This window comes from Lytechinus pictus, chromosome 17 (genome assembly GCF_037042905.1).
Source record: "Lytechinus pictus isolate F3 Inbred chromosome 17, Lp3.0, whole genome shotgun sequence".
NCBI classification, from domain to species: Eukaryota; Metazoa; Echinodermata; class Echinoidea; order Temnopleuroida; family Toxopneustidae; genus Lytechinus; species Lytechinus pictus.
This window is the reverse complement of record NC_087261.1, coordinates 9,733,460-9,748,416: the sequence shown is the minus strand read 5'-3', so window position 1 is coordinate 9,748,416 and position 14,957 is coordinate 9,733,460. Positions and strand designations below refer to the sequence as shown.

The 14,957-nt window shown below is 36.5% G+C and overlaps 1 protein-coding gene across 1 annotated transcript; it reads right to left on the bottom strand.

Annotated features, from left to right (window-relative positions):
• Nucleotides 1–4,066: 4,066 nt before the first annotated feature.
• LOC135157193 (uncharacterized) lies at nt 4,067–14,394 on the bottom strand. The gene is made up of 5 exons (XM_064112071.1): nt 13,878–14,394; nt 12,732–13,016; nt 11,906–11,938; nt 10,855–10,960; nt 4,067–6,326 (listed from the first exon to the last, which is right to left on the bottom strand). Exons 1-5 carry the CDS (start codon nt 13,975–13,977, stop codon nt 6,044–6,046), a joined length of 807 nt encoding a protein of 268 aa, XP_063968141.1. The 5' UTR covers nt 13,978–14,394; the 3' UTR covers nt 4,067–6,043.
• Nucleotides 14,395–14,957: the final 563 nt, after the last annotated feature.

Genomic DNA, 14,957 nt, shown 5'->3' with positions numbered 1-14,957 from the left:
TGAACGTACAAACAAGATTCAATATTTTCAAAAGTTGTGCAATAGGCCCATCGTTACGTTCGAACTGACTGTGCTTGTGGATAATGCTGTGTGAACGTACCAAAAACAAACAAAAAAGTCCATGTAATATCTTAAAAAGTTATGCAATAGGCCTATCGTCACGCTCGAATGATAAGGTACACATTGGCTTCATGCTTGGGGGGGTGCCCATTCCCACTCCTCATTATCACCTATTATTGAAACAGGAAATGACTCATACATTAATTGTCATGATGATGTCATATCTGTATATAGGTATGATGTCATATGACGTCACAATTACATCATGCATAGTCATGATGATGTCATATCCATATTTAGGTATGACGTCATTGTGGAGCAAACCTTGCTCCACCTGCTCCACCGAGGACCCGAGGGGTACCTATATATACTACTAATGCTATGCCTTGGAACGGAAATTTGAGTGTAAAAATGGGGGTCCCCTCCGCGGCACATACCCACTATGCATTATATACTGAGTGCCCCCCCCGGGGGCAGTGTATATCTTAAACATGGCCATAAGCAGAATTTTTCGCAGGAGGGGGGGGGGGGGTAGCACACGTAAAGTTTTTGGAAAGCGATTGCGCGAAGTGAGCTACCGACCGAGCTTATCATTGAGGTGCTTTTGAAAATTGATGAATTTAATTGATGTGCATACTTATGGTGAATTTTGTGAAAATCGATCTGCAGTAAAATAATGTGAGTTTTCAAAATATCGGTGAAATAAGGGGGCAACTGCCCCCCACCGCTGCGAACGATCCTGCATGATCTTAAAACAAATTAAAGAAAAAACTGAGACATATCCCCGTGTCTATACCCATGACTCATGAAACTTTATTATGCACGCTTGCAGGACAACTTATCTGATATGAAGAACGAGCACCATGAGAATTAGGCAATTAAAGGGGCGCTAGCTCCTTAACACATAACATTCTCAGGTGAAAGGGGCACAGAAGTGGGGGCACTTGTCTTTAAAGGGGTATTGCATGATACGAGAAAGGGCACCTAGAAGGCAAAGGGGCACTATTAATATATTGCTAACGGATCCTTCTCAGGTGAAAGGGGCTCAGGACATATTCGTGAGGGGGACTTTTCTTGGGTAAAAAGGGGCACTGATTCGAGAAAGGTTACTTACAATTGAGAAGGCAAGGGAGCACTTGCTAACGGCATAAAAATTGATCCTTCTCAGGTGAAAAGGGCACAGGACATGTTCGTGAGGGGCACTTTTCCTGGGTAAAAAGGGGCACTTGTTCAACTTAAAGGGATGGTCCGGGCTGAAATTATGTATAGCTTAATAAATAGAGTAGAATTCATTAAGCAAAATGCCGAAATTTTCATCAAAATCGGATAACAAATAACAAAGTTATTGAATATTAAAGTTAAGCAATATTTTGTGAAAACAGTCGTCATGAATATTCATTAGGTGGGCTGATGATGTCACATATCCACTTGTTCTTTTGTATTTTATTATATGAAATTAGGTTCATTCAAATTTTTTCCTCCAAGGACAAGAAAAATTAGATTGACAACTGATTTAGTGCATTAGATATGTATTGCTGCAACTTATTTCATTATAAGGGAGACATATTATTCACACAAGTATGAAATAATGAAAAAATTATGATTTTATGTAATAACATAAGAAAACGGAAAGTGGAGATGTGACATCATCAGCCCACCTAATGAATATTCATGACGATTGTTTTCACCAAATATTGCTAAACTTTAAACTTCAATAACTTTATTATTTGTTATCCGATTGTGATGAAATTTTTAGCATTTTGCTCAGTGAATTCTACTCTATGTATTAAGATATAAATATTTTCAGCCCGGACCATCCCTTTAAAGGGCACTGCAAGAAGGCAAGGGAGCACTTGCTAACGACATAAAACGGGTTCTTCTCACTGTCGTGAGGGTGATTTTTGTGGTAAAATTTGGCACTGAATACGAGAAAAGACCATTGGTAACACCTAAAACGGGCCCTCTTCCGATGAAAGAGGCACAGTACACGTTCGTGAGGGGGCATTCTTTGCGTAAAAAATGACACTTTATCAGTGCTTCAAAAAGTGTGGGGGCACTGTGCCCCCCGGATCGCTGGCCCTGATCATGACAATTATAGCTAGACCATGGCAACAGGCATAGGGCTCATAGACCATTTAAGTAGAAAAGTGGGCGTGGTCCATCTCGTTGTGACACGCAACTCCCGAGCAACTCAAATCGTAAGACATGCACGAACCAATTAAGACAAGAGGAATAAAATGGAAAGAAGAGACGCCGGCGAATAAATACACTTCCAAGAAGTCTGGTAGTGCACTGACTTTATTCTCAGGCTAATAACTGATTATTATTGAACTCACATATAGCCCATCAAAGGGTTTCATTAGAAAATGAAGGTCATTTTGGTTACATTTGTCAATTTTACACACTTTCCAGAATACCTGGGGGTGCTGCCTATGTATAATCATGGACCTACTAGCAAAGTAGGTCCATGGTATAATACATGCAGCACCCCAAAGGCACTTTTGGGGTGCTTTACCCCTGAGCACCCCCGCTTCCCAGGGCTATGTCGCCCATAAGCGATTTTTTAATTAGATAAGGATTCAGGTAGGTCTATAGGCCTATATTAATGATGCTCTCTGACTGTAAGGAAAATATTATGATTCAAGAATTTATACAAGTGAATAAATATACATGTAATTCTACGTTGTTATCAGCTCAGAAAAAGCCTGTAAAAAATCACTGTACGCTCACGCCTCCTTTTTACTCTCTTGTGTATTGAAGATGATTTAAGAGTAAAACTTAGACTTTAGACAGTGATAATTCTCTCTTATTCCAGCAACATGATAATACTTTTTTTGCTCATTTTTCTAAAGCGAGCCGCCGGAATTAAAAAAAAGAAAAGGATACATACATGTACCTGCGTATAGTGAGTGCAAATAGGTATTTAGATATTATCTGGCTTCGTACACTTTCATTTTTTTTTTCAAATTCCAGCTGTCCCGCAATATTATAAAAGTCAAAAAGTTTTATTGGTTTTTCAAACAAGTTATAGCGAGAGAAAACGCTGCCTTCCGAATTTTTGTTGGATGCTTGTTTTGGTTATTCCAATTCGTCTAATGCCGATTCGTACAATTGCCAACTCGTCTACTATTTGGTCTATCAGTTTGTCCACGATCCACATGGTCTAATTACCAATCCGTCCACTCACAATTTCGTCTAATAACCAGTTGGTCCAATAGCCATTTAGTCCATATACCATTTGGTCTAATTGACTAAGTGTTAATTGTGCACTAAGAATGGAATTTAAATGGCTATCAGACCTACTGGTTATGAGACGAAATGGTCATAGACGAGATGGTGGTTAGACGAAGTGATGATTGGACCAAATGGATATTGGACCAAATGGTTGTTAGACGAAATGTTAATGGACGGAATGACATGAAAGTAGACAATGTGGTGAGTGGACGAGTTGGCAGTAGACGAATTGGCGTCAATTTATCGTTTTTATGGGGGGGGGGGTATACCTGACGTAATGACCAATGATAAATTCAGTCGGGGGGGGGGGGGGGCTCCTACGCTTGGATAAAAAAGTATTTCGGAAAGAGACAATATAAGAGTATCATTATTTTGTTTCGGGGCGGGGGCTAGGGGTTCACCCATGGCCTCAAGAGGAAGGGCGTAAATAGTGTGAACACTGGCTTATTTTGCCTGTTCCAAATCGATGCACGGGAGGACGGCTGCGATTTGCGACACACCGCTTTCTTTCTTTCTTTTTTTTTGCTTGTCACAGAATTCGGTGGGGGGGGGGGCGGGGGGCTCCTACGCTTGGATAAAAAAGTATTTCGGAAAGAGACAATATAAGAGTATCATTATTTTGTTTCGGGGCAGGGGCTCGGGGTTCACCCATGGCCTCAAGAGGAAGGGCGTAAATAGTGTGAACACTGGCTTTTTTTGCCTGTTACAAATCGATGCACGGGAGGACGGCTGCGATTTGCGACACACCGCTTTCTTTCTTTCTTTTTTTTTTGCTTGTCACAGAATTCGGTGGGGGGGGGGAAGTGGGAGCAATTTTATGTGCCCCCACAACTGGCCAATACTTTATCCCCCACTGGTTGTGACTATAGTGGATCAGCCCCGTTTTTAAAATACATTATGTAGGATATGGTTTTCATACACAAAGTCATGTACACATAAACATAATTTGATCACAGAGGAGAGCATGGTATATTCTTTTCTCTTCTTTCTTTTTTCTCTGTCTAATTTGTATCTTTATCGTTCAGTTAGCAAAATACGCTAACTTGGAGAGCACGCTATAGTGGCTCGAAGTATTAATTGATATTTAATTTACTTTTGAAGGAGTCCAAAGATAATGAGTTAACTATGTCTGCAGGGAGTTTATTCCAGGCGAGTATGGTTGATACAAAGAAAGAGTCATGGAAGGCACTAGCTTTATGCAAGATTGTGAAAAAAAATCTTTTGATCTGTGTGTTCCTATCAAACCAGCTTTGGGGATGGGTGAACTTTCATTTCAAAGGACACATAATTGCAATGATCCGTAATTGATATATATATTCTGCCGCAATAATCCGACAATAAACGTATTTACACCAAATTAGAATTATACAAGTATATATACATAATTATAAAATCACAATTACACACAATTACAACCACATGCATGTCACTTGTAACATACATGAAAGTGTTACAGTTCACTTTCTAGTTTTTAGAGAATTTGAATTACAAACATGATCAAAAGAGCAAATCACATTTTTATATACATCGTAAGAAAATGTTACACCCTAAATAAAACACTGGTATATCCCTTTTGGGTGTAATCTTACTCCTTTAGTGCATTTAGGAAAAAAGGTACAAATGCACCTTTTATATAATTTTGCACCTAGCACCATAAAAAGTGCAACCTTTTCACCTTCTAAGGTTGATTAATTGCTCATTCCTTATATGGTTCATCTCTGCAGGTGCATAATATCGCTAATTGCATCCTTAAAAACTCACAAAATTAATGAGCATAATTACACTCATTAGCACCCCTTGGGCCGCTGCTATTGTACCAACCCCCCACCCCTAGGGTTCAAATTTGAACCCCCATTTCTTAGTGTAGGCCTATAGTGTATAGTGCGCCATCTGCATACTCCTCTCGAGAAACCTTGAAGAAGCCCAAAGATTCCGCCCTCTAATCATTTTTCAATTTTTTTCATTTCAATTCAATTCAATTCAATTCAATTCTTTATTCATTCAAATTCAAATAGGTTAAAAAAACATATGTACAATGCAAACAAATTAGAAATACATACAATAATACAAAGTAAATCATTTCATGAATAAACAAAACATTGCCTTGATTAAATATCATAATTGAATGAAAGAGAACTTGAGAAGAAAAGCACAGAGGCCTTGTGAGAATAAGTTCTCATATCATGCTAATCACAAAAGTGTAAATACTGTCGTGCGTGTCTATACACCTTCATCATCAAATTCACTAGAAATTTCTTCCTATATATGCCCATTATATAACAACCCCTTAAATTTCGTTTTTTTTTCTTCTTCAGCATCAATGACATAGGCCTATATTGAGGCACAGCGGTTCATTTGGTAGTTTGAACAAACTCGGTGCGCTCTTAAACCGTTTTGGTAGGCATTTATCTTCACTATCAGGGGCTTGTTTCATAAAAAAAAAACTTGTTATAATAACATATTTACAATAACATCTAAAGCTACTGAAATCCTTCAATTTTATTGGCTAATAGTTCATTTGGTACAGAAATTGTGTATTAATTTGTCATTGTACAAGTCTTGATGAAACGGGACCAAGGTCCCCGGGGGAGAACTCGTCACAACATGATCATGATGACATGCTTTCTTCATGTTCTAAGCAGTCGGGTTAACGAATAAAAATCACCATAACACCATCGGTACCACCACTGTCAACGTTGTCATCAACATTGCAAGCTGGAATAGTGGCAAGAACACCTCGTTTTCTGTCTTATAAAGTTGTGGTTTCTTCTTCCCCGTTCTCGCATATTTCATGGTACACCACTGAACCGGGCACCGCTAACGGTGGTCGGGTATTTATTTTGACGGGATTGCGTCGTGGTAATGGTGGTACGTCGGCGGCGGTAGCTGCGGCGAGGTTGCGTTTAGGAACACGACTCTGCTTCGGTTTCCGTTCAGAGCTGGGACGCCGCCGGATCATGAAAATATAATCGGAGTAAGGTCGTCGTGTTTTACGTCTGACTCTCCTACTCGTCTCTCCTGAAGAGGTGCATCTATTGAATGATATTCAATTTATACATTAATTGATGCAAGAATGGACAATCTTTAATTCAGGGCCACGCGTAACACAAAGGTTAGAAATTGAGCGCTACTTTGAAGGAACAAATCTGATTGGTTCCTCGTCAGTCTACTGAGCAAAATTCGAATGAAACGATGATCTTGATATGTCGTTTCATTTAGCGATTAATCGCTATATACCGGGTCCAGGGGCCCGTTTCTCAACACCGTCACAAGTCTAACTTCTTGACTAAATCGGAGATAGTGAGCAACTTGTCCGCTAACCATTTCACGAAGCCCTCTTACCAAGTTTGGGTACAACAACCTCACTAAATATTTATGACACCTCCGAACCTGTCATAACATCATTCTTGATGACGTATAGTGATATCGCGTGGGTAGACTATGACATGCAAAAGTGCCTGGAAATTCGAAAATTATAATCTTATGTAGGCCTATCAATCATAGAGGTTGAAATTACATCACAAAACAAGTGGGATAATGCATTCAATGATAATTGTAATACAAAGAAACTATAAAAACTGTTGGTAAAACGCCACAAAGCCATTCACTTTGAAATAGTAAAATAATTTAATCGATAAAGATTCTACCACGTCAGGCCATCCATAACTTGACTAGTATTTGTCGTTTTCAGACCCCTATTAACATCTGGATAAATTATATCTCTAATTTATGGATACAATTTGTCAAATCATATGATTCGGTATCAAAGATTTAAAAAGATATTGTTAAATTATATTTTGATGATGTTTGGAATCGTAAAAGACCGTATAATTATCATCATTTTACAAAGAAATCCGTTATGGTTTACTTTCGTAAACTATTAACATTGGATATTCCGGGGGTACCCATCTCAACGTCCACAGTGAGTGAGTGAGTTTTAGCCAGGAAATGAATTGTTCATAATTTAATTTTCTCAGCAATTGAATGCTCCAGTCTTCATGGTTTAGGTATGTATGATGCATAATTTACCTGCGCTATTATTTTGAAAATATGTATTTCCCAATTTATCACAATATTTGCAATTTTGTCATAATTTTTCTTTTTGAAAATTATGCTTTTTTGTGACTAAGGCTACGTCTCGTCTGCTCTTTTTACCGATTGTATCGATATCAAGGTATTCTAGTTAGGTAGCCCTTCGTGAAACAGGTTTAGTAAGATTGGAACTAACTCCGTGGTTAGTGGATAAAGATATGACTAACTTGTCCAGGTGTTGAGGGTCCCATCTTTCAAAGAGTCAACTATGGAAAGCCAGTAACGCCAACATCTAAAATGCATGTTTCCTTAAAATGTTTTCTAAATGATGATGTATGCTCATGTATTCATCGTTGTCTTGAACATTTTAATGTGTGCCTCTCTTGTTATATTCTTTCAATGATCTGGCAACAATGCTTTGATTATATCACTTTCGTCTGTATTTATTTATGTTTTAATGATAAGTTTTTATTTCTATTGTTTATTTGTCTGTACATTATCATGATATAAACTTTTTTATATAATGAATGGAAAATAAATGCTGAATTGAATTGAAAAAATACAGGACATTTTGCAAATGTCCTGTATCGAAAATTATGACAATGACGGATTTCCATATAGTTGTGCTTGAGCAGATCGATCGCAACTCTTTGTAAGACGGGGCCCGGGTGTGTGTTACTTGCATACTCAACATGCTCACTTGAAATAATTTTTTTTTCAATCCTAATGTCAAGATTTAGGCTGAGTCCCTGAACTCTACACCGTATACAAGCAATAATCACATAACCAGCGGGGGGGGGGGGGGGGGGGGGTCGTAGAATATCTCATAGCATGCAAAGAAACCCTGCATGCCATCCCTTTAAACTGTAAAGGACAAGTCCACCCCAACAAAAAGTTGATTCGAATAAAAAGAGAAAAATCCAACAAGCATAACACTGAAAATTTCATCAAAACCGGATGTAAAATAAGATAGTTTTGACATTTCAAAGTTTCGCTTAATTTCACAAAACAGTTATATTCACATCCTTGTCGGTATGCAAATGAGGAGACTGATGACATCACTCACTCACTATTTCTTTTGTATTTTATTATGTGAAATATGAAATATTCCAATTTTCTCCCTGTTGTCGTGTGAAACAATGATTAATTCCTCCCTGAACATGTGCAATTAGCATTGTTTAATACTATATTTTTCAATCAAGTTGGTCCTTATTGTCAAATCTGTAAAAAATAAAATATTGTATAATTCAAACAATAGAAAACAAGAGAAAAAGTGAGTGAGGGACATCATCGACAGTCTCATTTGCATTTCACCGAGTTGTGCATATCACTGTTTTGTGGAAAATAAGCGAAACGTTAAAATGTCATAACTTTCTTATTTTACATCTGATTTTGATGAAATTTTCAGCGTAATGCTTGTTTGATTTTTCTCTATTCATTCAAATCAACATTTCTCTGGGGTGGCCTTGACCTTTAAACAGTAAACATTGACAATTTATGCTATGAAACCATACAGGAGTTTCGAAACACGTTTAGAATTAAGGAAATATATTTTTATTTCCTGAATAATGATAATCAAGGACCAATGCGTTCTGACAAAATACATGATACACTTTTAAAAAAAGACTAGACTGTTAAAATCACAAATATCAATGAGACTGTCAGGTCAAAAAATATTGATAAAGATTGACAAATTTGTTGCTTTAAATGTATATGCAAATTTCATATTAATTGAGCTATAGATATACATTGACCCCGATTTTGTCGGACTTATCCTGCCAACGCATTGAATAATTTGATCCTATAAAGAATTTATACATATAAATATGTTCATTTTATAACCACAGTCAAAGCTTCGACACGCTGAATAGATTGATGCTTAGGGAAGTGTAAATGGTTATCAGAGAAACAAAAGACGACTACAACCCAGACCTATTTATCTATTCATTTAAAAGCTAATGGGCATCATTTAAAACGATTGTGGAGACTCCGAAACCAGACGAGAGTGCTTTTGTGCTCTTGTATTGTAAAGTTTGATTAATTTGCATACTTAGCAGGAAGATTGGCCCTTTGTTTCAAAGAAAATACAAGGAAAGATCAAACACGTGAACGTGAGCTTGCTTTAAAAAAGGAGGCAGTTAAAGTTGTCACTGCTGATGGATTAGGACGATTAAGTATCAATAGAGAAATTAAGATCACATTTTAATGCAGTTCTCTATATGTACAGTATATGTATCATAGACATAGATTCATGGACGTATTAAATGTATAAAAGGCATTGTCATAAGTTTGTAATTTTTGGAAGTTCATTATGCAGTTTTTATGGTCTATATATACATTTTATAAGAATGTATCAATAGGAAGCTAGACTTCGTTTTTAGAAGCCTCCCCAATTACCAATCTGTTTGTATTATCTTTTTTACGTATAATTTTTCATTAAATATGGTTAATTTTCATTTTTATATCAAGATGTGCGAACCCAAACGTCATATTTTAATCGTTGGAAATGTAGAAAAAGCCTAAATGAATAAATTGTGTGGATATCTTGGTAAATTGTCCTGCATGTTGTCAGGCTTAACTTTCTTACCACATGACAGACTTTAGATATAAAGTATACATGCTATCAAAATCGATCACCACCACCACCACACGATTACAACAATACTCGTAACTGCATAACAACAAGAACTACTTCTACTTCTACCACTACTTCTACTTCTACTACTACTACTACTACTACTACTACTACTACTACTACTACTACTACTACTACTACTACTACTACTACAACAACAGCAACAACAACTACTACTACTACTACTAGTATTACTACTACTACTACTACTACTACTACTACTAGTACTACTACCACTACTACTACTACTACTACTACTACTACTACTACTACTACTACTACTACTACTACTACTACTTCTACTACTACCACCACCACCACTACTACTACTACCACTACTACTACTACTAGTATTAAGAACTACTTCTACTTCTACTACTACTTCTACTTCTACTACTACTACTACTACTACTACTAGTACTACTAGTACTAGTACTACTACTACTACTACTACTACTACTACTACTACTACTACTACTTCTACTACTACCACCACCACCACTACTACTACCACTACTACTACTACTACTACTACTACTATACTACTACTACTAGCTTGTACTACTACTACTACTACTACTACTACTACTACTACTACTACTACTTCTTCTTCTACTACTACTACTACTACTACTACTACTACTACTACTACTACTACTACTTCTACTACTACCACCACCACTACTACTACTTCTACCACCACGACGACAACGACAACCTCCTATCAATCTACCTACCTACCTACCTATAAACACCTAAAATCGCAACTATTGCTGCTGCTATATCATGACTATACACTAATACTACAATATTGATGTTGCTACTATTACTAAAACTGTTCTTGCTGTTGCTAGTAACCGCTTTAACAATAAAAAAAAAGGTTTATTACTTACCCGTGGACCACAATCATGACAATAACGATGATTAGAACGACGATGATTGTTGCACCACCTGTGGCAATTCCAATTAATTTCCAATTGAAATGAAACGATTGTGTATCTATTAACAAGAATACAAAGTCAAATTATAAGATGGAGAGTAAACGATATAAACTGAAAACTACATACCTTTTGCGAGAATTCATTAACAAGAAAATAACAATTAAAAATCTTACGAAATTTGATTAGAAATAATTAAGATCAAACTGAATGACAACAAGGATTATTACTGAGAAAACGGCGATTTGTCTACCTCACTCACTTTGCTCGCTCGCCTATTTTCAACATTCAAGTTTGCGCAACCTATCCACAGACCAGACCCCACACAGAAAACTTTAAAGGCAACTAAGAAAAATAAAGCGCAAACCACTGGGGAGCATTATTTTCGTCAGACAAGTTTTCAGATCTGGCAACTTCCTTGATTTTGAATGTCACTATGGTAACTGTCGGATAAATGGAGACCTGTCAGATAAAATGTCTGACAAATCCTTTCATGAAACGCTCCCCTGTTCACTGGTTGAAAGTCGTTTTGTGTTTGATTTCTTGAGTTACGTATGAGCGTAAAACATGCCCCTACATAATCTTGTAAATGTAACCCCAAATAATAATTGATAGGCTTATATAGGAACTTGGCAAGAATTTTATTCCTTAAAATAGGTTTGGATGTTTTCAGACTTGTAAATTCCTCAGTTATAGGGGAAACCTAAAAATAACAAAATAGATGAATAAAAACTAGATTTAACAGTTCAGCTGGCTGGAACTGACATTACATGTTTTTCAATTTTCCTGTTTCATTCGGGGGTTTCACTTCACAACAATATCGTCAGTTATCTACGACTAAAGCGATTGTAACCCCTATTGACTGGAACATTCAGCTAGTTCAAGTATTTTAAGATTCCCGCAGGTATGTATATTAAGAATTATAATTAGCCCAAAATAATTGTGAGAAAAAAAAATCATTATTCTAACAGACTTCCTTATTATCTCTACAAAATTAAATACGTACCGCAATCAGCAGATCGATTAAAGCCGAAGTTTACTGGAAAAAAAATGAAATTAAAATTGATGATGAGAGCATTGAACATAATTTATGTACTTTCTTAGATCACCTAATTGGCTATTATGATTATCATGATTATTATTGTGGCGACGACGATGATGAATGATGACAATGGAGATGACGATGATGATTGATATCATTATTATGAATAATAGAAAATGTTATCATTTATTATTATTATGCTATCATTATTACGTTATCATTATCACCACTATCATCATTGCTACCATTATTATATTTATCAATAATTATACTTTTAAGGATTCCAGATTCAAGATTATTCTACTGGTCCATGAATGCAAGCATACACAGTGGCTTTCAGATAAATACATACAAACACAAGTGATGGAAAATACAATGTAATTTTCATAGTAAGAGAAAACTATACACAAACAAAATAACTTAATAATGACTTTCTGCAATGACTGAATATCTCTGAAGATTCATAATTTATGATTTATGATTCATGAATGATGATTGGATATTTGCGTGCTCCTACATTATCATACCCCCTTTTATACTATGCGGTATTGTATGTGATATTTCACTATATCATTATTTTCTTTCTTCATCATTATATTATCATTACCATCAATATTATCATTATGCTTATTATGAATGTCGTCATTGTTGTTGTTTTAAATATCCATATTCATCCAATTCTCCACCACAAGAATTTGGCCTTTCTATCTTAGTGCATTGCAATTAAAAATTACTGAAAGCAACAACAACAAAAATGCAACGAAAAACATGAATGTAGGTAGGACCTAACTGCGGTATATAGACGTCCAGTATCGACCACCACAAAACTGTTGTATGTCACCGGTGCATGGTATACCACAATACTCTTTAGGAACACGTCCACTTTTGTTGCAGTTCAGGCAAAGACATAGACACTCCGTCTCCCTCAAGATGCCTGCCCACGGATACCCGGCATCGTAGCACAACCCGGTGCAATTATCCGGAGTGTAACTGGAATTCCGTGACACATTAAAGGTGAAATTCATTTTGCTATGGCCCATGCACGTAGCATTATAGCAACCGTCGTAGCTCGCATCTAAAAGGGGAAGAAAAACGAACCAGAATCTCAATGTAATTTTCATATTTGTATATCAAGCGTACTGATGGCGGGGGGTAAAAAGGTGCCACCCAAAACGCCCCTAAAATGTATTATTTTTATTCAGATTTTTTCAATATACATATATATTTTATCGGATTTCCCTGAAACGCTAGTCAATTTATGGTTTTTCACACCTTAAATCAATGTTTTTTTTAAAGATTCTTCCCCTCCCCCTTTCACTCTCTTTCTCTCTCACTTCACTTACTTTAGATGTGTCGGAAACAGCGTATACCGTAAACGATTGTCAACCCCCCCTCAATTTGCCTTATTACTCCACGATATTGGTAAAACTACATACAGTATATGATTTTCGGGAAGAGACTCTCGCAAACCCGACCCTCTATTTGATTTGGCCGTGTTTTCTAAAAGTTGAAAATTTATGACCAAATATCTATCTTACATAATTTTTGAAATAACTGTAATGTGGATTGCTTTAAACATTTCTAAATATTCTGATATCATTTTACCTGAGCAATGATTGCTGAGGTAAAACGATATCAGAATATTTAGAAATGTTAAAAGCAATCCACATTACAGTTATTTCAAAAATGCAAAATTCAATGTGTAATGGTAAATGTATCATATAAGAACAAATTTAAAAGGTAAATGCAATTTGGAAGAAATTTACAGGAGGCAGTGAAATCTCAAAGATAAAAAAATTAGATCCGTAAATAAATCGTAAAATATGTATGAGTAAGTATAACTTGGAAAATGACAAGGTTGATAAGCATTAAAGTTATTTTGAACATCGCAATGGGAAGTTATGGTCTCTATATCTTATGAGTTTTTGTGACTTACAGTTTAAGAAGCTCTCGGATCTTCCCGATGATAGTCCAGTCACGAATTCCACAAATAGCAGTGCCCCTAAGCCAATATAATGCCAGTGCACCCAATCCATGATTAACCGGACTTTGCATTAAACATTACATATATTTCAAACAATATTTCCCACAAATATGCAAAAATTGACAATGAACATGATATAAGTCAAGATAACGTTTCGTTGTTGATTAATTTCCAAGAAAACTGAGCGAATGTAGTAAAAAGAAGTTATAAGTTCAAAGCCGTGGAGACGTATACAAGTTTGCAGATCACTACCGTGTCCAAATTAACCCATATCATTCTGATAAAAAGCTCGATCAGAAGAAAATACTTTAGCTGGTGACAAGACCTAGGCAGTTGGGCATGTTATCCTGTAAGTTATGAGCAGTTCCAAATAACTTCAAGTTTATGGCAATCTAATTTAGTTGCTGAAGTTCTCTAACATTTTCCGCGAGAAGATAGAAACGTGTTCGGTAGGAGCAAAATGTAGAATGTTGTCCAATCCAATCCATATGCGTTTTAATGAATGTTTGACCGAGAATAATAAATAGCTTCAATAACAAGGGCGGTCCCAAGGGGAGGATGGGACTAAAGTTGCGGCTGATGCTGCTCTACTTGTGATTGTTGAAAACTCCCTAAAAATCGGAGTCCTGCGTGTCGGGGGCGGCGGAACGTATTTTTGTTGGGGGGGGGGGGGGGGGGGTGGGGAGCAAAAAAGGGCACTTACATGTCAAAATAGGCATTTTGGTGCAAACGGATATTTGCACCATGAAATTATCATCTGCATGAAGTAGTTGTGTGCTTTGTAGTAATTAAGTTGAGCAAAGCCTTTTTGAAGTGATTTCTGATTAATAAGAATATATTTAGGCTTAATTTCTCTGCGAGCGAGTGGTTTGAAAAAAAAAATGCAAATCTAAAGTTGTGAAATTCGCATTTTGGTCAATTATGGCGCTGTACTGTTGTGAAGGTATCCTTGCGAGATGTTGCGAGCGCGAATAGCGAGTTCATACTTTTGGACATTCCGAGCAGTTTTTGTTATCATGAAAGAGAAGTGTA

Bases quoted from the DNA above. Each gene is read 5' to 3' on its own strand.
- LOC135157193 (XM_064112071.1), bottom strand. From the start codon at position 13,977: ATGGATTGGGTGCACTGGCATTATATTGGCTTAGGGGCACTGCTATTT. The intron at 13,017-13,877 runs GTAAGTCACAAA...TTCCCCTTTTAG, and splicing joins ATCCGAGAGCTTCTTAAACT to ATGCGAGCTACGACGGTTGC. The intron at 11,939-12,731 runs GTTAGGTCCTAC...TTTTTTTTCCAG, and splicing joins CTGGACGTCTATATACCGCA to TAAACTTCGGCTTTAATCGA.